Raw genomic sequence first — 21,871 nt, 5'->3', positions numbered from 1 at the left:
AAGATATAGATACAATGTGTGGGAGGGCCCAAACATGACACATTGTCCACACAAAAACCACAAAAAGTTTCAAAACTAGAAAAAAACAGAAAATACATTACATACTAAAATAGAAAATACATTACAGAAAATACATTACATACTAAAATAAAAAACCTAACAATGCCGAAATACATAGTATCAGGTGGCTAGAGAGTGACCCAATTTTGTCTTGCCTCTGCTTATAGTTATAGGGAAGAAACAAACTAATAAGTTGGTAAGATAATTGCCATTGCCAGTAGTAACCAATGTATCATTCAATATGTTCCCGAGTTGGAGTCGGTCTTCATTCTTCTTCTTCATTCTAGAATAGACTTCCCATTCCTCATCCGAAGTATCAGTCTGATGGAGTGGTAGAGCTGAAGCAGAAGGAATACCAACCGTAGTACCCACAATAGGTTCTAGTATATGCGAAGTATGAGTTGTCTCTACATCGAATACTTCCTGAAGAAGTGGAGCTACGAGGCTCTCCTGATTATTAGTCTGAACACTATCATTTGTTGGTAATAGTCTATCAGTATTGTTTTCTTTGGGGTTTGAAGGTGTCAGCATCACATCACTCGCAGTAACAGTAACGACAGGGGCAATAGAATCTGACAACAAAATCTGTTCTGTGGTAGCTTTCTCTCCAGGTGGTTCAGGTATTTTCTTAGAACCATCCTTATTCACTTGATCTTTAGATTTCAAATTAAGGTGAAGCCTATGTCATTTATCAAGAGTATGCCCAAACATCTTACAATGAGAATAATAAGAAGGTCTATTTGTTATGATAATTTGTTGCTAATATCCATTATGCATTGTGCCCAACCAGACTTCAGTAACATCAGACAAAATAATATCTCTTTCCATAAATATTCTGACCACAGAAGGTTTGATAAGGTTGAAAGTTGGTAGATCTAGCTTCATAGGGTCTCCAAGTATGATACCAATAGAGTAAAGAACCTGATGTGAAAAAAATGCAGCTTAAGACCAGGTAGACTAAATCATACCAGTACATTAGGAGGTTCATGATTGGGGTCAAAATCAGGAGACCACTTGAGTATCTTCATTGGTTTACCAGCAATGTTAAGATATTTTTTTAGAGAAAATATGAGTGTAGTCTTCAGACACAGTTAACTGAATCAAAACATGTCTCCCATCCATGAGCCCCACTTTCCACTTTACTGCTAATTTGAGGTCATCAAAACTTTTTCTGATAACTTCCATACCTTGGTGTCCCCACTGAAATTTCCCAATGAAATCAAATTTGAATTTGTCAGTCAAGGTTAAAATTTTTGACTCAGAGAAAAATAGTGCTGCCTTTCTATTCTTCCTGTTTACATTCTTAATAAGGGACAGTCACCTGTATCATCATGATTCTCTTTATAACTTGAGGGGAAGACAACCGCCGTCTCCCCCTGAGGATTACCCATAATGTGGGCAAAAGAGGTTTACCGGGCTCAACCGAAGGAGGAATCTCCATCATAGCAAAGAAAAGCCCTGCAAGTTTGGCAGGGCAAAAAGAGACCAGCCGGGCGAAGATGCACAAAAGACCAACCGCAAATGTCGAAACCGCAGCTTCAATCTCAGCAAACCGCAGCTAGACGAGGCTGAAGACACGAACCACAAAAATGGCGCGGAGGAAACGACGAAACCGCAAAAGCTGGAGATGGAGGTTTTCGTCGCTGGGCGCGAAACAGCGCGAAGGAGGAGGCGACGCACAAAGGAGGAGCAACGCCGAAACAAAAGAATCAGGCGCAGACGACAACTGCGAGCGACAGAGGCTTGGAAGATGACGACGGCGAGCAGAGCAGGTGCGAACGTCGACGTAGATGCAGACGCCGGAGCAAGGGTCAACGAACACACACACACACACACACACACACACACACACACATATATATATATATATATTGGTTTTTTTTAATCTTTATGTATCTTTATTTCTTTGGATTTTTGTGTGTTGTATTGTGTGAGTTGGGTCTTCTTTTAGGTCATCTCATATAACCTATTTGTAGCTTTTCCTCTTTAATATATTAGCTTATATATATATATATATTCTGGCCATCGAGGGTTTGGTTAGGTTGAAAGTAGACAGATCTAGTTTCAAAGGATCGCATCCTGATGTCCCTGAAGTTTGGCTGGGCACAACCCATAATTGTTATTGACAACAAATCATCATGGAATATAAACCCCCATATTGTACTCACTGTAAGATGTTTGGTCATATCTTTGCTAAATGCCACAAGCTTCATCCTAATTTGAAATCTAAGATTCAAGTGAATAAGGATAAGTCTAACCCCATTGCTGTGGACATTTTAGTTCCACATGAGGAGGATACTTTCAGACAGGAGGTGTTTGTTGCACCTGAGGACACCCCCCATGACATTGTTGTTACTGTTACTGCGAGTGATGTGATGCTGACACGTACAAACTTCATACAAAACAATATTGATGGATTATTACCTATAAATGATAGTGTTCAGACTGATAATCAGGAGAGCATCGCACGCAGCTCCACTTCTTCAAGAAGCTTCTTCAAGAAGCATCCGGTGTAGTGGCAACTCATACTTCACATATTGTAAAACCTATTGTGGGTACTACTGTTGGTAATCCTTTTTGCTTCAGCTATACTCCATTAGGCGGATTCTTTGGAGGAGGAATGACAAGTTTACACTTCCAGGAGGAAGAAGAAGAATGAAGATCTACTAGAGCTCAGGAGTCTTATGGATGATACGTTGGCTACTACGGGTAATAGTCAACACCTTACCAATCTGCCAGCTGGATCCCTACTGAGAACTAGAGCAGATGCAAGACTAGATTGGGATGACCCACACTTTTTCAGCGCTCGGGTGGTTTTTGGGTTTCTTTTTATTTCTATATGTATCCATCTTTTACATTTTTTGCTGTATGTTGTACCGTGTGGGTTGGGTGTTTAGGCCCACCCATACAAACTTATCTATATCTTTATCTTTAATATATCAGCCCTTGGGCTTTTAAAAAAAAAAAATATTAAAATGCTATAGTATGAAATTATAAAGGATTTAAAATATATTGATTGATTATATTCATAGATGAAAATTGTCAAATGGTTTTATACTCGCTTATTATAAATTAAACTTGCATGCATATTGTTTTATTTTCATTACGTTACAATGGTTTAAATATACATATATATATATATGTGGGGAGGGTGAGAGGAATTGGAATCCATATTTTTTCTTTGAACGATGACATAATATCATCTGAATTATTACTCAGTTTTTGTTTAGTTTGTGGGTATATAAGATAGTTTTGTGAAATTTTCTTAATATATATAAAATAATGATTTGCTCATGTAGTTTTTTCAAGGACAAAAATTTATCCTCTAGAATAATTTATTAATAATAAGATAGGTATAAAGACATACAACTTTTCTTTTAGATAAAGCCATCATTTCTCAGCCAATTGGTTTTGAATATAAGAGTGAAAATCAAGAATATACCTTGAGGGGGTTTTTGGTGGTGCCTTTTTATTACTGGATTTAATTAATACAATTTTTCTTTAGATAAACTCATCATTTTCTAGCCAGTCGGTTTTAAATTGAAGAGTGAAAATCAATAAAATACTTTGAAGTGGTGTTTGGTAACGTCTTTTAATAGGATTTATCATGGTTTAAAAAATCAGATAAAATTAGCCGGTTTGACCGTGAACTGACCAGTGATCTGGTTCTGGGCGGGCTAAAAACTGCCCCTGCATTGGATCGGCTGGAACCGACCTAAACTGGCGGTCCAGCCTTAAAACCGGCGAATCGGGCGCGGTTCGAATGAACCGCCTTTCTATTTATTTTTTTATTTTTTATTTGGAAAGTCCATGAATATTTATATTAAATTTGAAATTTCATGATTGTAAAGTTCTACAGTTAAGTCTTCATTTTATAAAGATATACAAAACTTCTAAAGACAAAAATGTCGATGTGGGACTAAAGTTAGTTAGGAGAACTTTCCTGCATACCACAATAAATTATTAAATTCTATGTTCAAAAATAAACTATATGTACCAGATTCTATGAATAGGATATGTTGGATTTTTAGGAATATTTACATGCATACCACTCATCCTATTTTTTACATATCTAACTCCTAAACTTGTATTTTTTATAAATATACCGCTCAAATAATTTTTTAAAATAAATAAACTTGTATTTTTTATAAATATACCACTCAAATAATTTTTTAAAATAAAAAAATAGCATTTATTTAATTCATATAAAAATTAATGTAAAAATATATAAATAAATATTATTATTTAATTATGTAGGACACATTTGGGGCAGCTTATAGGCGCGAGCGACATTTTGAAAACGCTGCCTTGTCGTTTAGGTCGTGCATTCAGATAGATTATTTGAAAATGCAATTTTCATTTCTTTAATAGACGGGGGTCGCCTCAAATCTGCGTTTGAAGGTTATTTCTTCCCTTGCCCCTTCTGCTCTCTGTCTCATCCCTCGCTTGATCTCTCTTGCCCTAGGTCGATCGAGCCCTCACATCCTTTTGGTCGAAGTATCTGTTGCAGGGAAGAAGTTCGGACAACAACTTCGCAGTGAGGGCGGTCGAAGGATCTTTGTCCCGATCGAGAACCAGTCAACCGGGGTGGGTTCTTCAAATCTTGCCTCCATGATCGCAAATTGATTCTTGCTGTAACTGAGTACAATTTTCTTCCTGAATGAAGTTTGAGAAAGGTGTAAAAAAGTAGCAGCAACTGAGAAGATAGAGAGAGAGAAAGGCGGGATGGGGGTTATGTCCAGGCGGGTGCTTCACGTCTGCGGTAGTATCTGTTGCGTATGTCCAGCTTTGAGGGCGAGATCCCGACAACCTGTGAAATGATACAAAAAGCTTATTTCTAATATCTTTCCTCGCTCTCAGGTTAATATCCTAGTTTGATGTTCTTTTCTGCATGATTGCATGATGTAATTCTTTGGTTTTGATGTAATTCTTTGGTTTACCTTGTTATTTATATAGAATTGGAACAAGTTGCGCTTTTTATAAGCAAAATTGATTGGCGTTCTTATATGTTACTTAGGTGTTATGTTTGATGCTATCTAGATCAGTGTTGTATGGATAATAAAGTTATTTGAATAACAATAAGTGATAAACCAAAATAATATATTGTTTTAAGTACATATTTTATGCTTATTTTTTGTGATATTGCACTTTAAAGAAGAATATTTTCATGTTTTTGTTGCAGATATATTATTTTTAGGTACCTAGAGCAAAAATGACAAAAAGGACAAAATTTGGAGCAAAAACAACGAATTTTAGAATTCTGGCGCATGATGCGCCGTTTGAGAGGCTTGGCGAATGATGCGCCATAAACGACCTTTTGCGGATTAAGGAGGTTCGAGACGAATTTTGCGCGAATTTTCAAAGGGACACTTGTTTTACACACCTATTGGAGTAATTTAATGCATCTAGACACTTTGGAAGGTTCTTTTATGAAGATATATGTCTCTTGGATCAAATGACACATCTTTTGAATTCAAAAAAGTTGACTTTTGGAGGGAATTTTGAATTCCTTTTGAAAGGAGACAACCTAAGATAAAAGAGGAAGATTTTAAGGAGTTGAAGGGGGAACGAAAAGGACAACAAAGTGGGGGTGGCGTGAAAGGCAAGGAGAGAAGAAGAGGAAATTTTATTCTAGGGTTGTAAGATGAGAGGGAAGGTAAGAGATTTCTTCTTCATTATACTTCTAAGAGAGAATTGAGTGTGCTTGTAAAGAGAGAGGCTTGGAGAGAACTTCTAGAGATTTGCTTGAAAATGATTGGGAGATAAATTGTGTCTTTTATTTCTTTTGTTTTGTAAACTTATTTTTATTTATGAAATTCGTGTTTTGTCGTATCCTTTTCATGAATTCTGAGTAGTCATCTTTATTCTTCTCTCTACTTTGAGATATGGTTTTGTGAAGAATTGATTTTATTTTCTATAATTTTAAATGTTAATAATTTGTGATGATTTGAACTCCGATCTTCATTTACTTTTCGATTTGGCCAATTAAAATGTTAAAACATGTTGAGAAACACATGTTTTGAAAAAGGTTATGAATTCTACAATAGGGGAAAAATCACATTTGACTTCATAGGAGAGTATGTTATCCATGAAATTGAGTGCAAATAAATAGAGAAATATACTTTGTTGAATGCAAAATTGATGATTTTAAGGTGACAGATTAAAATCTCAATTTGGTACAGTTAGTTGGAAACTAATGCGAGATTGTTAGCCCTCAGGGGAGGGAATAGTGGGAGCTCTGGAGTGTCAGCCGGTATCATCCCAATCTAACCACGAAATTAGGGACTAAATTTTGGATTAGTCAATGTTCTTTATAGCACTTGGAAGAGTGCAAAAAATAAGATTGCTTCTATTTGACACAAAACAAATTGTATATATATATTTTCAAATGATTTTAATTTCTTCACAATCCATATACTCGTTGTAAAGGGGAATGATGATTTCTTAAATTTGAATCTTCGATCAACAAAAACTTTGTTTAGTTTTCGTAATTTTACTTTTGAAAGTTTAGTTTTTAGTTAGTCAACTCTGTCTTTCAACTGCATTTTATATTGCATTCACCTTAGTAGTTAATATTCAAACTTCGCACTTTACCTTTATTTGTATATTTTTAAATTCTAAAATAATTTTAAGAATTTACTTATAGGTTTTTCTAACGTCCCTGTGAGATCGATATCTAAGACTCCATTAGAGCCATTTATTACTTGAGCGATATGTATGCTTGCGTTGATTTTAAAAGGGATTTGACAGTTTAAAAAGAGTTTTAAAAATAAATTATTTTCATAAAAGGTATTTTTGTTGGGATTATATTGCATGTTTATTGTTATATCTGTCGTGTGTATTTTGTAATATTGAAAGATATTTGCAAAATTTACGCACTAAATCTACCGGCATCAATAGGGTCCATCGAATGCAGCACTCAGTTTAATGCTACCTTATTTAAAAAAAATGTAAATATTATCTGGAGTGATCAAAGATTTTTACGTTGTTTATATGTTGTCATTTTTCACAGCCGACATATTTAGCTGATTTTTTGATGTTACCAGAACAAAATTTATGTCATTTGTGAAATTATTTTTTGAAGATATTGCCAAACCAAACAAATGTTTTCTCCAAATAGGATAACATTGCCCCCTTAAGCAGTATAGTTTTCCTCTTAGGGCATGATCTATTACCGTCAAAATATTTATTCCTTTTTTTTTAGGTACAAATGCTTCTAGAGAATCCTATTTTGTCAGACATATGTAAAGTCTAGGACACCATGTCAGATTCACCATTTGACATGTCATGTTTTTTAATTTCCGCAAGTTTAACACACCCGTTAGACCTTTTTAGAGACCTCTTGACATATCATCAATATGAGAGACATATATTACAAATGACCTATGCCACTTTGATCATGAGAGCATGGTTCATCATATTTTATTTAAGTCTTCTTAGTAACTACTTCGATATTTAAGTGGTGATACCTATGATGGTACTGCCATAGTATACACATTTTTTTGTGCTTGCTTCATAAGCCAACCTTTTTTTGAATATCAAAAAAGGAGAAAACATAAGTTGAGGAAATAAAATTGAAGAAAAGAAACGAATTCAACACGTTAAACATAATAGAATGCTATGGGGTTTTCTAGATTCTCGACGACTATAATCATTTGAGCCAACTTTGCTTCTCACACACACACACACACAAACACACACACATGCTTTTTTTTTTAGGTTTATTGGTACCCACTCTTAAGTGAGTGTATATCCTTTTTTTTGTACTGTTATGAGGTGAGTTTTTTGGTTCTAAACTATCAAATATATAGTCATGACAGTTCTGTTGCAAACAACACAACTGCACAGTGGCAGAATGATCATTTATCCAGAAACAACTACAAATCAGTTGTTTTCCAAACGCACAAACAAAACAGCTAGCCAGCTTATCTAAATCAGTGGTAGAATGATCATTTATCCAGAAACAACTGCAAATCAACTGTTTTGCACAAGCCAAATAGTCAGTCAGCTTATCTGGATCAGCTGCTGATCAACAACTTATGAAGATAAATTGCTTATCTGGATAAGCTGCAGCTGCCCCAAACAGATCCTTAGTTATTTTGAGTCAGGCAAGTCGAGCACGAACGAACAAATATTTATTCATGTTCGGCTCGTTTATAAATCGAGCCCAAAAATATTTGTATTATTTATTTATTATTGCATTATTTAAGTAATATTTAATTAATTTTTAAATTTATATCGTGATTTGGTTCAACCCTGGTCGAATCAATGAATCTTGAACTTTTTCTTTACCAATTTGATGTTCCGTCTAATTTTCACAATGTTGGGATTTACTATTGGATTTAATAAATTCAGTCAAACATTGAAATGTTGGAGTTTTGTGATTTATGAATTTTCAAATTTAGGGTTCCAAATTTTACATTCGATTGAACTTAATTTCGGATTTACTAAATCCCACAGTAGGGTGGATTTAACTGATTTATGAATTACAAATTTACTAAATCTCACTAACACTAAATCCTACTTGCAGCCAAAAACCCCCTGAATCTTTCATTTCACAACGTTTTGGTATATATTTTTTTCATTATATGTCTTCAGTAATAGTAAATGAATGTGAAGTTATTCTATATTATTTTTCACTGACAATAAGTTATTACATGAGTAGTGCTTGTGTGTGCGCTCGTGTATTGGTAAGCAATTGGTTTTATACATTATTTTAAAGAATTTTCATGACACGGGTTGTGTCTGAATTAATGCATCATCCATAACATTTCATTCTAGTGGCGTTATCTTTTTTTTCCTGATTAGGATTATCTTTGTTGGGGATCACAATTGCTTATATAATTAATCTTCTGCACTCAAGGTACATATTTGTTTCTATAAGGATGCGACGTGTTAATCAGCTTAACCATTGAAGTTTTATGAACATTTTAACCAAGAATATGAGTTTTTTAGGACAATTTGTCTGCTGATTTAACTTGCCTTTGATGATATAATGATATCATACAATGAAAATGCTTACTGACCTAGTGACAGAAGTCCATTTTAGTTGAAGATTAAATGTTTGATTACCTCATAATTTTTGAGTATAATGAAGGTTTGGTTTCTGGAAAATACATTTTTTCTGCAGTTTTCTTGGTCAATTGGATGTGATCTTGGATCAAGTTCTAGTGTTCTATATTTTCCTAAAAAAATATATATGAAGCTGTTTCATTGATCAAGATTGCTATTTTGAAGACATTTTTGATAATAAAGAACTTCCATTTCCTAAAAAAAAAGAAGATAAAGAAAGCTGCGTAAGTGGAGTTGCTTGTTTTTAACGTTAACTGCCATAGCTGCTACATAAGGTTTATGACCTAAATTATGCAATGCATGCTATACTGCACGAAGACTGTTGTTCAAAAGTGTTAAGTTACATTTTTACAAAACCTTAAATATCAATTATGGTTGTGTTTTCTAAGATACTGTTGATCAGTGTTTTTCCTCCAAATTCAGCGGCTGGAGCTGGACTTTCAGGAAGCAAAATGGCAAGACGAATTGGGGATGTTGAAGAATTTGAGTTTAAAACTGTTGGAGGAAACCATAATCAGGGTGTGAGTAATAACTCACTTTTTGTTGATTTGGAAAATGGTTTTGAGATAATTATATAACCTTTTTGTTCTATACATTTGATTTTATTCTGTTTTTGAATGTTTTGAATGACTATGAGCTCTATTTCTTACAGCGTTTAGCAGTTGGTATTTTGGTTTCTGGTTTTGTGTTCAAGGATAGTGATTTTGTTAGTCCATGGGAGGCATTTGAAGATAACCTGGAGAGGTACATAATCCTTTCTTTTCGGAATATTAGATCAATCTTTTTCCTAAAGAAACCCATCAAGCAACATATTTTATATTATCATTTTATGCTGGATAACATGTATTTTTGTTTTATTCTTTAGGCTAATGGTGATCCTGTCAATTGCCGATTATGTTTGCATTGTGTGTGATGCAGAGGTGTTTGGACATAGCTTTATCATTTCTTATGTCCCTGGTGTTTATATATAAGCAAAATAAGGGATATAATGGGAAAATTATATGGCAGGATATCTCAGTTTAAAAAATGTATATAAAATTATGATGGAATATTTAATAATTATTAACTTTCAATGTGATAATTTTTTTAGAATAATACTTCCCCTATAGTTGGAGTGTACAGATAATTAAAATCCACCTTGCTTGCTGCAAAGATTAAATAAATGAAAGTCTTGAAGCCTTTAAAGCTATCCGCCAAATGTTCTAAGTTGGAGACATTTAGAATGATAATCTTCTTGAATAGAATTGCATTTTTGATGGAGTAACTCCAGTATCCCGAAAAATTTGCGCCCATGACAAAATATTTTTTTATTTTCCAGGTCAAATTTTCAGAAAGCAGATTATGATTGTAAGTAAGAAACCACTTAGAGATTTTAATCTCATTTTGTGAGGTCTTTAGATTTGAGATTTGAGGTTTTTCATAGGAGTACACTTTTGATTAAGGATAGCCGTTAAGGAGTTGATTACTCAACTTATAATAGCAACAATGATTTTAGATTATAGAAATTTTTGACCTTGAATTTAAGTGTAGATGGTGAGAAAATAATAATGAACCCCTATTCAAGATCCCATATTTTTGTTTTTCCAGATTGTTATGGTCCCTTATCTACTTAGTCAAAGGAGATACTCGACCTTACTTGATTGAATGATCATTGTCAATAATCATGAGTTGTTTTGTTCAAGAGAAATTTGTAGGTCTGGGATGAATGTTTTATCTAACTTGGCAATTTAAGTTAATCTTAGCTAATCAAATATACTATAATTCACATCTCATAGGGCACAAAGCCATTAAGTGCATACAAGCTATAATTGTGATCGTAATCTAGTGGAGTTTGTCTAGCCAAACCTCTTAGTCAATTGACTCTTATTGTAAATGCTATATTTGTGGAGTTGATTTGAAAAAATCACGCTGATAGAAGACATAAACCACACTATTATTGGTGTAGATTGATTTAAGAGTAAACATAATAATATAATTGATATGCATTATTTTCTTTAGATCCGAGGTTTGAGGTTTTTCATGGGAGAGCACTTTCGATTAAGGCTAGTTGTTAAGAAGCTTTTTACTCATTGTATAATAATAACAATTGATTTTAGATTGTAGAAATTTATCACCTTGAGTTTAAGCGTAGATGGTGAGAAATAATAACAAACCTCCAATCAAGATCCCGTATTTTCGTCTTCCTGGATTGTTATGGTCTCTTATCTACTTAGTTAAAGGAGATATTCGACCTTACTTGATTGAATGACCTTTCTCAATAACCATGAGTTGCTTTATTCAAGAGAAACTTGTAGGTCTGGATGAATGTTTTGTCTAAATTGGCTAATTTAAGTCAATCATAGCTAACAAAGGACTTTTCTCCCTATCAAATATAATATAATTCACATCTCTTAGGGCACAAATCCATTAAGGAACATATGGGCTATAATCGTGATCATAATGTAGTGGAATTTGTAGCCAAACCACCCTGTCAAATTGCTCTTATTATAAATGCTATATTTGTGGAGTTGATTGGACAAATCATGCTTATATCAGACTTAAACCATTCTATTATTGGTGTAGATTGATTTGAGAGTAAATATAATGATATAATTGATATGACATTATTTCCTTGTGAGCTCGGGTTTAAATTTATCATCCTCGACAAGTTAATATGATGGATGGATGAGATTTTATTTTTTTTAAGCTTTTAGGAATTAAATTTCATTTGAATATTTAGAATTCTAAATTTGAAAAAAATAATATTAAAATATTTTAGACATTTTAAAAATAAAAACTCCTTTGATTAAAATTCAATTTAAAGATGATCATTATTGGGGTTTTAAGTTGAAGTGCTTATATTTATAATTTGAGTTCTTCATTTCATTGGATGACCCCCATAGATTGAGATTTATAATTAACACATCATTGAAGAGTGGTGTTTGAAATATTTATATTTACAATTTGATTGAAACCCATTACTTGAATGTTTATAACTCTAATACGATACTTATAAGAAAGACGATGAGATTGATTTAGTAGCACTCAGCCTCTTCAACTCTAGTATTTGTTAGGAGACGAATCAAACTGACTAGGTATAACTTGACCTTGTCATATAGAGAAGGTAGCTTGCTCGAGAGTATACACATTAAATAATGTTGAATTTGACTTTTGAAAATAGAGATTTTGTAAAAATTAGGATACTTGCGCTCTTCTTGAATGGATCACATTTTATTTTAAATTTATATTCAACTCATGTGGTATTCACAAACCTTTTTTAATTTGTTCAACATATTTGTCAGAGTACAAGCGATTATTTTAAGTTAGTAGATTTAATTATTTGAAAAAAAATTAGCATGCTTTCAAAGCAAATTAAATATAAAGTTCATGACGTGGGAGCATCTCACAGGCATCCTGCGATCCCTTCACGGGATTTTAATGACTTTTTCGCTAGGTTTCTGTTGTCTCTAGTTCTTGTGACTCGCGGTTCTGACTGTCACAGGAAAACTGATCCAAACAAAGTTTTATTTTTATTTTCTTTCTATTTTTTAGCAAGTTTCCTTTTTTCATTTCTATTTTTTCCAGTTCTTTCTCATTTCCTTAGTTTCTAATTAGGTATTTTCTATTAAGGGACTTTTATATATGTGTATTTGACTGTTTAGATTTCAATTTTCTTATTTCCCTTAGTGGCACACCTAAAATCAGAGATAAACAAAAAACTGGTTAGCATTCAACACACAACAATTAGAAATAAGATGGAAGTATAGGATATACTAGGTAAGTAGGAAAATACCCAAATGATTAGAGGAGGGTGGAAAGAAAAAGACAGGAATTTGAAATGCAGCCCAAGTAAGAAGGGATGAATTAGGAAGGGGAGAAATTAGAGTAGGAGATGATGAGGGGCAGAAGTGGTCCTGGCCGGTCCGGTCTAGCAGGAAGGCTGGCCAGTCATATGCTTGCACTAGCCCGAACCTTAGATCCCCGTGTCACTGGTACTCTTCTCCATTCTCTTTCCATGATTTTTCATTTTCTGCCTCCCCCACGACACCTTGCTTGGTGATAGATGTCATTCTCTTATTTGGGCAATCTAATATAATGTGCCCGAACCAATAACATTTGTAGCACTTCCTGACTGGGATGGATTTGGGAGTGCTACCAGGCTCCATTTTTTCTCTAGTTTGGATTGACTTCTTGGGTACTGTCGGCTTGGGTGCTTCATTGGGTGTACAGTTGCTGCTTGATCTTAGCGTCGAACTCTGGCTGTAAGACGTGTCAATCCTCTAGTTATGCTGTTGTTTCTCCACCATCAAATCTAGGGTGTGTACATCTAATAAAGACCGATATGGCTACAAATTCACCAAATAACTAATAGACGACATCAATCCTTCAAAAATACCTCACTATTTTGTGGTCCCCTGGCTCTACCAATTCACATTTCAGTATAAGTTGATCAAATTTAGCAGTGTACTACATAAAAATATCTCTCTGGCTCAGTTGCAGAGCTTTATGAACATATCTTATCGGTAATGTGGTGGAAAGTATTTGCACTGCATCTCACTTTTCAACTTGGACTATGTGGTGATTTTACTCTTCCCTTCTTGCTGCTGATACACATTAGATTCCCCCATCACAAGCATTTTTTTTTAGCTTGAAGGCTGTCAATTTAACTCTCGTCTTGAGAAATTTCCTTGTACTCAAAATTTTGCTTTGTTGTTTGAAGCCACTCGATAAATTCATTTTTGATCCATGAAATCATTGAAATTCGATAAATACACATTCACTAGAAGATCCTAACTCTGATATTCCATGCCGAATTGTTGAGGTAGTATTTCTTCGTTACTGAAAATTATTTGATGGAAGGTATTCACTTCCTCCTTTCGATCTGACGAGTCATTGTTGTGGCCATGGGTGACCTTACTAGTTTGTCTTCTTTAAAAGGCGACAAGTTTCTATTGTATTTGAAGGATTTTCTGTTGTATGTCTTCCATAGTAAGTTCTTGGGCATCTCTTTGGTTATTTCTCCTAGGTGACTTTGTGTTTTTTATCTCACGATTAGGCTTTTGGTAGATGTGGGATTGGAAATCAAATATTTGTTTTTGGGGGGGGGAGGAGGATGGGAGGGAAATTTTTTTTGTAATTTTTTATTTACGATAGAAAATACAAATCCCTGAATGTTGAGGGTTTGTTGGGGCAATATCAGATCATACCTAGGTTTCCTAGAAGGTATTCAGGAAGTTAATTTAGCAAGGATATGGTTGTGGAATGGCAAGGGAAACTAATAGGCGATTTCGGCGGCGTTTGGAAGGGAATAAGCGTTGTTCGACTGCTGTCTTGGCTGAAAACAAAGTTCAACCTTGAATGGGCAAGAAATGGACTTTGAGGGGATCCATTACCTGTTCTTGGGGAAGCTAGAAACACAACATTTGCGATAGAAGAGGGTACGCCACTCTGAAGAGCATAAATTAGAGAAGAAGTGGTATCGGAGAAAACAAAACCCAAACCACAACAACAATTTTTATTATTAGGGAAATAAGGTTATACCACACATAAACTGAAATAACATCAATAGCACATAAAACAACACAACAAACATCTCGATAGTGCATCACAAGGGCGGTGAAGTTGCTAGTTGGATTGGGATGACTAGCAGGGGTATCAGCAACAAAAGTGGGGTCAAAAAACTGCAGGAACAGTTAGACGGTTGGTTGTCTTGTGCAGCTACAACTTGAAATTATGGCAGAAACAATAGGAGCAACAAATGTTAGCTGTCTTGAGGCTGCGACAGCAAAGATGGGTGGGTCGGCAATGATGTGGCAAAGATGCGGGCTATTTGGGGGTAGCAGGAAGGTGCTGGACAGCAAGACAGACTGTTGGAAACAGGAACAAGGAAATAAAATCACCACCGGGGAGAGAGATATAGTTGGAGCACCACCCTAATCGTCAGATACAACCCTCAAGGGGGAAGAAGAATCTACATAGGAAATCTGAAAGAAGATACACAAAAACTTCCAAAACCTAGGACAGCCAACATACATATAAATACGAGAGATAAAATAGGAAGGAGTTGCCTCATGGCAAGGTTCAAATAGGAAGAGGAGGGAAGCTTTCCAAGGCCTCAAAATAGGAAGAGGAGGGATGGGATTGGCACGGGCTCGGGTGATGAATCAATCTCTAACGAACAGGAGTTGAGACCAGTTCAACCGACCTCTGTCCAGGCCGGTCCAACTGGCCTAACTGCTGGCTGGTTCAGCCACAACTGGATGCGGGAGTTACCGCATCAGTAGCGGGAAAAGCCTAGATGCCTCGTGTTAAGAAGTCTCTTAACATCATAAAATCAACAAAACTAAAGTCTCGAAACAGCCCAACAACACATAAATAGACTTCTAATAGAAATAGGCCTAATTAGAAATAAAGAAATAGGAAAATAATATGAATTATGAAGCAAAAATAGAAGTAGGAAATAATTAAAAATGGCAAGATGGTTGTAGAAATCTCAAACCGGTTAGGAACTTGCCCATTCGGTTATCCTGGATTGCGGGAGCTCCGTTTCCGCCGGTATTGCGGAAATCCTGCTATCGGGATTGCAGGTTCCGCAACTCCTTGCTTGCTCCGGTATGAATAAGAGGGTCGAATGTGTCTTCAAACATTCCATAATCCACAATTTTTTTTTGAATGCCACTTCTCTAATCATGTACAAAACTAAATATTTTTTTTTTCCAATGTTCATTAATTTTCATTTGATTTGAGGGTGATCTGGAAGCAATGGTTAGACTGTCTCCATTGCAATGTGAAGTTTGCGGGCTTCATTTATGAAAACGTTCTTTCAATAATGCAGAGGTGAAGCTGCACACATCAATGCCTCCCTATATTAATATTTATTGTAAGCTCAGGCACTGAGCTGATATTTTTCATTTCATTCTTATTGAGAAAAAGTTTGTATGTGCATAATCGCTAACCCATCGTTTCAAGGCTTCCATTTATCCAGTTTTCCCTGCTTGGGAATATTTAATACGCAGCATTTTGATACATACCACACAATTTATGTGTATTTACATATCTAACACTTAAAGTTTACTTTTTATATTTACAACACCCAAATTATTTATATAATACAAAATACAATCATTTTAACTTTTAAAACGTGAAATATACCTTTTCATGCATAGGTAAGGTGGCATGTATGTAAAAATTGAAGTTTTGTTGTTACATATGTAAAGGCATAGGAATTGAGTGGAATGCATGTAAATTTTCCTTATAATATTCATATGCCATGTACGTTATGCTAGTTGGTTCTGCTTCAGATGCTATGCTGTTAAGTTTGATTTTAATCACGCTACATTGATGTCAACAGGTATGCTCTTCAATGGGAGTCCAAGAATCTGATTGCTGTCAGCACTGCCATTCAGGATTGGCTTACTTCAAGTAAACTGCCTGACATATTTACTTTAAATGTTCAGTTTCGCTACTTCTAATTGCATCGTTGCAATGCCATTTCTGTGTCTTTTTACGCAGCCTTGACAAGGGAGCTGATGAAGCGGGGTGCCATGTTGACAGTTCTTAATTCACTTGTTATTGCCTTGGCATGGCCAGCTGCATTACTTTCAGCTACCGATTTCATCGATAGCAAATGGACAATTGCTATTGATAGGTGCGATAACAGCTCCTTTATGATTAGAGTTCACCTTTGGCTTTAATTTTTTTTTGATATGAAGACATGCTGGCTCGCTCTGTTATGTTGACGTTTTTATTTGTGAGTGGTATTTAGCAATACCGTACCTGCGCGCACACACGCGCACACACATTAAACTTCCCCTTTTCTATAGTATACTACAGCTTGGCAATGTTTTTGCATTTTCTCTTGGGGACTGGAGTTTGTGGGTTCATCCTTCCAGTTAACAAGAAATTTTTTGCATAAACGGTGGTTGATTAGTGTCAATTTTTCCCAGATCAGACAAGGCAGGAAAGCTTCTTGCCGAGACTTTGATGAAGGGGCTACAAGGAAATAGGCCCGTGACACTTATTGGTTTTTCTTTAGGAGCAAGGGTTATATTTAAGTGCTTACAACAGCTTGCTGAATCTGGAGAAAATGGTAATTTTTTACATTTCTTAATCTCAATCATTTATACTGTTTAAATGTACAATAACGAAGCAAGAAAAAAAAATCTGTATTTTATGCATCAGAAGGACTTATAGAAAGAGTCGTTCTCCTTGGGGCGCCGATCAAGCTCAATGATGAAGAATGGGCTGCTGCGAGAAAGGTATCAATAGGTTTTTGGTTTACTTTTTCATCTTGGTCCTCTACCCATCTATTCAAGCATACGTGGAAACAACATTAGTATATTTACAACATATTATGTAAATAATTTGATGGACGATATGCTCAAATCACTTTGTATGATGTCCATGAGAAGATAATTGTGCTTGAAACTTGAAACTTACTAGTCAACATAAAATTAAAATTGATTCACTTCAACTCAAGGCATGCTTGCTCAAAATTAGTTCAATTCAGCTAAAATTCAGCTCAATGTTTATTTATATGTACATTTATTACTCATAGGGGGAGAATTACTATTATACAACTAAGTAGATTTCGACAGAGCACATAATCTGAAGGGTCCGAAGTTCTCTTAAACGTGTCCATTTTATTCATAAAATTTTCCACCCATTCCAAATTGCTCAACTTATCAAATTTGAATCAATTTTATCCTCCTATCAAATTCCTTAGATGAAAATTTGTGGAAGGAAGCTTTCTATTATGGTATTTTGGACTTTTTTTTCATCAATTTTTTGATACTTGCAGATTGAAATTTAGAAAATAGTGTTTTTTAGCATAACTTAATGGTCTTAAATAAACTCAAAACTTCACCCAAGATCAATCATTTTTGAGTTGACTAAAACTTGAGTTGAGCCGAATTAGAAGTGTTCGAACCTGAATTAGAGCTGGCTGCCCAAACATTAGTCATCATCGCTTTTCAAAATTTTGAAATTGAAGCTTCTTCAAATTTGGTTTTGATAACATAGTTTGAAATCTTTTCCTCTTCAGTTATTACCTGAATGACCAAGTGTTCTAATCACTTTCCTCGTGATAATAGCATCCAAGCGCTTCCTTAATTTGTGATTTAGAACAACATTAAGTTCTTTCATAAGGTAATTAATTGGTAAATTTATTTAAATTTACCCCCAAATTAAAATATCCGAAAAAAATTGTCATCCAGCTATCTTTACAGCTCACAAAGGAAAAAACACAACTGATAAATGTATTGCATTGGTTTTTGTACAGTACAATGAGTGCCGCAAATCTCTCTTCATTTGCTTAAATCAAGCATAATATATTATTTTGTTGCTATAGGTGAAGCCTAGTAACTTATAACTTCTATTCCTCATTCAATTAGAATTAAACTAGTGTTTATATGGTAAACTTGTCTAAGCCTTCTTTTTTGATTGCACCAAAGTTTCACCTTAGAACTATTATGTAGGAAACACGTGCTTGATATTGTTATACTATTCATTTAGTCTAGTGGATTGCTAGATTTATTTTCACTATTATTTTTCAGATGGTTGCTGGGAGATTCATAAATGTATATTCCACAAATGACTGGATCCTTGGAGTGACTTTTCGTGCCAGGTATTCTTCAATTTAATTACAACTACACAACACTTTTCACCAAAATGAAAAATTTATAGGGTGCATTGATGATTCCCATTTTTCTATTGTGCAGTCTAATCACCCAAGGTTTGGCTGGTATTCAAGCCGTTGTCGTGCCTGGAATTGAGAATGTAATCTCATTATTCTTATATCATTATATACTTTGTTGTACTATATGCTATTTTTCTCAATATTCAAGCTGAATGATTCGCATTGCTTGTTATATCAGGTAGATGTTACTGAAATAATTGATGGTCATTCTTCATATTTGTCTGCCGTCCCCAAAATCCTTGAGCAGCTTGAACTTGATACCTGTTATGGCGTTTTTTCCTATCCTCCCCAGCTTTCTGATTAGCAATAGAGTCAAGAATTGTTTGTCTTCTGTGCCCGTTTTTTCAGTTCAAGTTTGCTACTGCTGGCATATTTATTCATTTTGATTACTAACTGTACATAACCTTTTAATATAATTTCCGTCGGGTAAGTGAAATTTTCATCTTCTTATATTTTATGGGTCTATGTCGGTCGAGGACTTCAATTTCTTATATAGGTGATTGTAAAATTGTCGTGGGAAAGTAATTTGTTAAAAAATTGTTGAGCATTGTAATATTTTTTTTTTCAAAAAGTTGGACAACAGCTTTCTTATAACTTGTCATGCATTAACGAATTTGATTGTTAAAAGCAGCTTCCCAGCATAGAAACATATGAAACAAATAAGAAAGCAATTAGCTAAACAGGAATAGGAAATCTGCTCTAAAAAGATAATATTTTAAATTGTTGAGAGATGTATTTCTTCATGTTGGTTTGTCCTCTGATAGTTGTTAGTAGTTAGTGTTTGTTATGTTGATTTCCTCGAGTTTTATTTACAACTACGTGCAATGTTGTTAGAAAAAAACAAGCCTGAATTAAAAGAAAACAGAAACAGCAGTCTGCAAGCTTTGTATTATTTACTAGAACACTAACGAAGGACGAGGGGGAGCAGCAGAGCTTCAGTTTGTTTTAATGATGTTTAGTTTAAAATGTCTTTTTATGGTGAGGTTTATTTTGTTTGCTTGTTAGACTAAGCATCTGTAATTTTTTTTTTTATATTTTTGAAAATAAAATAATAATTAAGCAAATTATTAAAAAGGCACTTATTTTTTTTTAATGTTTATTGATAAACAGAGAAATACAGAGAGTAATTGAATGTAGAAGTATCAAACCCAATGGAGAAGATTCATACCTGAGCTCTGAGTGTTGTTATTCTAAATTTCATCAACTAAAACATACATGCTTTTCATCCTATATATTACAGAGGAGAAGATGATTATATAATATATAAAATATGTTGTTGCCACCTGAAGTTGGTTAGGATTCCAAATATTCTTCCTGAAGGGTGTGAGTGGTAGTGTAGTCCTCCAATGCTCCATTACTACTAAGTGATGATGGTTAAAACTCGCTTTCAAGCTGAGGAGTCTTGCCGATAACTTGAAGCTCAGATTTGAGGGGATTGAACCGTTGCTTGTGCAGGGACTTGGTGAAGATGTGTGCCGGCTGATCTTGGGTATGAATGTAATGTTGTTGGAGAGTGTCGGCCTGAAGATGTTCTTGAATGAAGTGATAACCAATCTCGATATGTTTGGTGCGTGCATGGAATGCTTGATTGTTTGCAATGCGCATTGCGGAGACATCACAAAACAGATTGGATTGAGACTTTTGGGCAACTCCCAATTCATTCAATAGCATCTGAGCCATATAAGATCAATTGAGAGGTTGTTAATGCCCGATATTCGGCTTTAGTTAATAAGCATGCAACAGTTTGTTTCTTGATGATTCATGAGATAGGCGTATTACCCAAAAGTGTGCAGAAACCGGTAATTGATTTCCTATATGATGAGTCGCCGACCCAATCAGCATCAGAGTATGTTTGAACGATGGGTGGAGCGCAAGAGATGCGAAGAACAAAATCCATTGTGCCCTTTAATTACCGTAAGAGACGTTTGAGAAGTTGATTGTGATATGACATCGGCTGATGCATTTGTTGGCATAGAAAATTGACGGCAAAAGCAATGACCTGTCTAGTAATTTTAAAGTACTGAAGGACACCTGTAATGTCTGTATTCGGTGTGGTTAGCGAGGGGTTCATCAAGGCAGAGTTATCATACCTCTTAGATAGTAGCGGAGTGGAGACTGGGTTGGAATTAAGCATGGATGTATGTTGGAGGATCTTCAGTAAGTATTGCTGTTGATGTAGCATCGTGCACTCATTAGAGTGTTTCAGCTGGATGTTGGGAAACTTAGAGACTTCATCTATATGTTTATTTGGAAGCTGGTAATGAGTTGCTTGGTAAGAGAGGTCATGGCAGTTGTATTGTTGTTGATGATGATCAAGTTGTCAACGTAAATGAGGACAAAGATAAGCTCAGTGGGGGTCGAATAAAGCTGTAAGGAGGGGTCAGATTTGGTAATGTGGAATCCACGTTGTATAAAGAAAGTAGAGAGAGTGACAAACCATTCATGGGGTGATTGTTTCAAGTTGTATAGCGCTTTCTTGAGGATACATACATGATCGAAAAACTGAGGGTCTTTGTAGCCAAAGGGTTGCTGCATATACACAATGTCTTGAAGATGTACAAGTAAAAATGTGTTCACGACATCGATCAAGTTGGAATAGAGGCCAATTGTTGTTGAAGTCCAGGGTAAATATGGTGCAAAGTATGGCCATCTTAGCAACCATGCTAAAGGTCTCATAATAGTTAATATCAAATTCTTGTTTATAGCTCTGTGCAACCATGCGGGCTTTGTAGCGAGCAATCGTTCCATCGGGGTTATATTTGGTGGAGTAAGTCCAATGACAACCAAGAATAATATGGTTTGGAGGTGGGGGAACCAATTTCCATGTAGCTCGAGAGTGAAGTGATCCCGATTCTCTTTATATATGTCAAATGCGATGTATGCGATTCTATTCTTAATTTCCTTAATTATACTTCTTACTTTGCAACGACACCAAAAACTTGATCCTGAGCAAAACTAGGCAAAATCTTGACTTCTAAGCAAATAAGAATATATTTATAATATTTAAATATGGGATACTACTTAAGTATACATATCATTATTAAGTAATATAGGACTTTTTGA

The 21,871-nt window shown here is 35.0% G+C and overlaps 1 protein-coding gene across 3 annotated transcripts in view; it reads left to right on the top strand.

Moving 5' to 3' along the window:
* Positions 1 to 19,359, top strand: part of LOC110033037 (transmembrane and coiled-coil domain-containing protein 4-like) — a 46,066-nt gene extending 26,707 nt beyond the window's left edge. For all 3 annotated transcript variants that reach the window (XM_020736882.1, XM_020736883.1, XM_020736884.1), the window contains 9 exons: positions 9,556 to 9,653; positions 9,785 to 9,876; positions 16,463 to 16,533; positions 16,624 to 16,759; positions 17,058 to 17,200; positions 17,293 to 17,369; positions 18,666 to 18,736; positions 18,831 to 18,888; positions 18,987 to 19,359. In XM_020736882.1, coding sequence (XP_020592541.1) covers positions 9,556 to 9,653; positions 9,785 to 9,876; positions 16,463 to 16,533; positions 16,624 to 16,759; positions 17,058 to 17,200; positions 17,293 to 17,369; positions 18,666 to 18,736; positions 18,831 to 18,888; positions 18,987 to 19,112 — 872 coding nt within the window. In that variant the 3' untranslated portion in view covers positions 19,113 to 19,359. The remainder of the gene's footprint in view (positions 1 to 9,555; positions 9,654 to 9,784; positions 9,877 to 16,462; positions 16,534 to 16,623; positions 16,760 to 17,057; positions 17,201 to 17,292; positions 17,370 to 18,665; positions 18,737 to 18,830; positions 18,889 to 18,986) is intronic.
* The last annotated feature ends 2,512 nt before the right edge of the window (positions 19,360 to 21,871 follow it).

This window comes from Phalaenopsis equestris, unplaced genomic scaffold (genome assembly GCF_001263595.1).
Source record: "Phalaenopsis equestris unplaced genomic scaffold, ASM126359v1 Scaffold001081, whole genome shotgun sequence".
Taxonomy (NCBI): Eukaryota; Viridiplantae; Streptophyta; class Magnoliopsida; order Asparagales; family Orchidaceae; genus Phalaenopsis; species Phalaenopsis equestris.
Note: the sequence above shows the minus strand (reverse complement) of the source record. Positions and strands in the feature narration are given on the sequence as shown.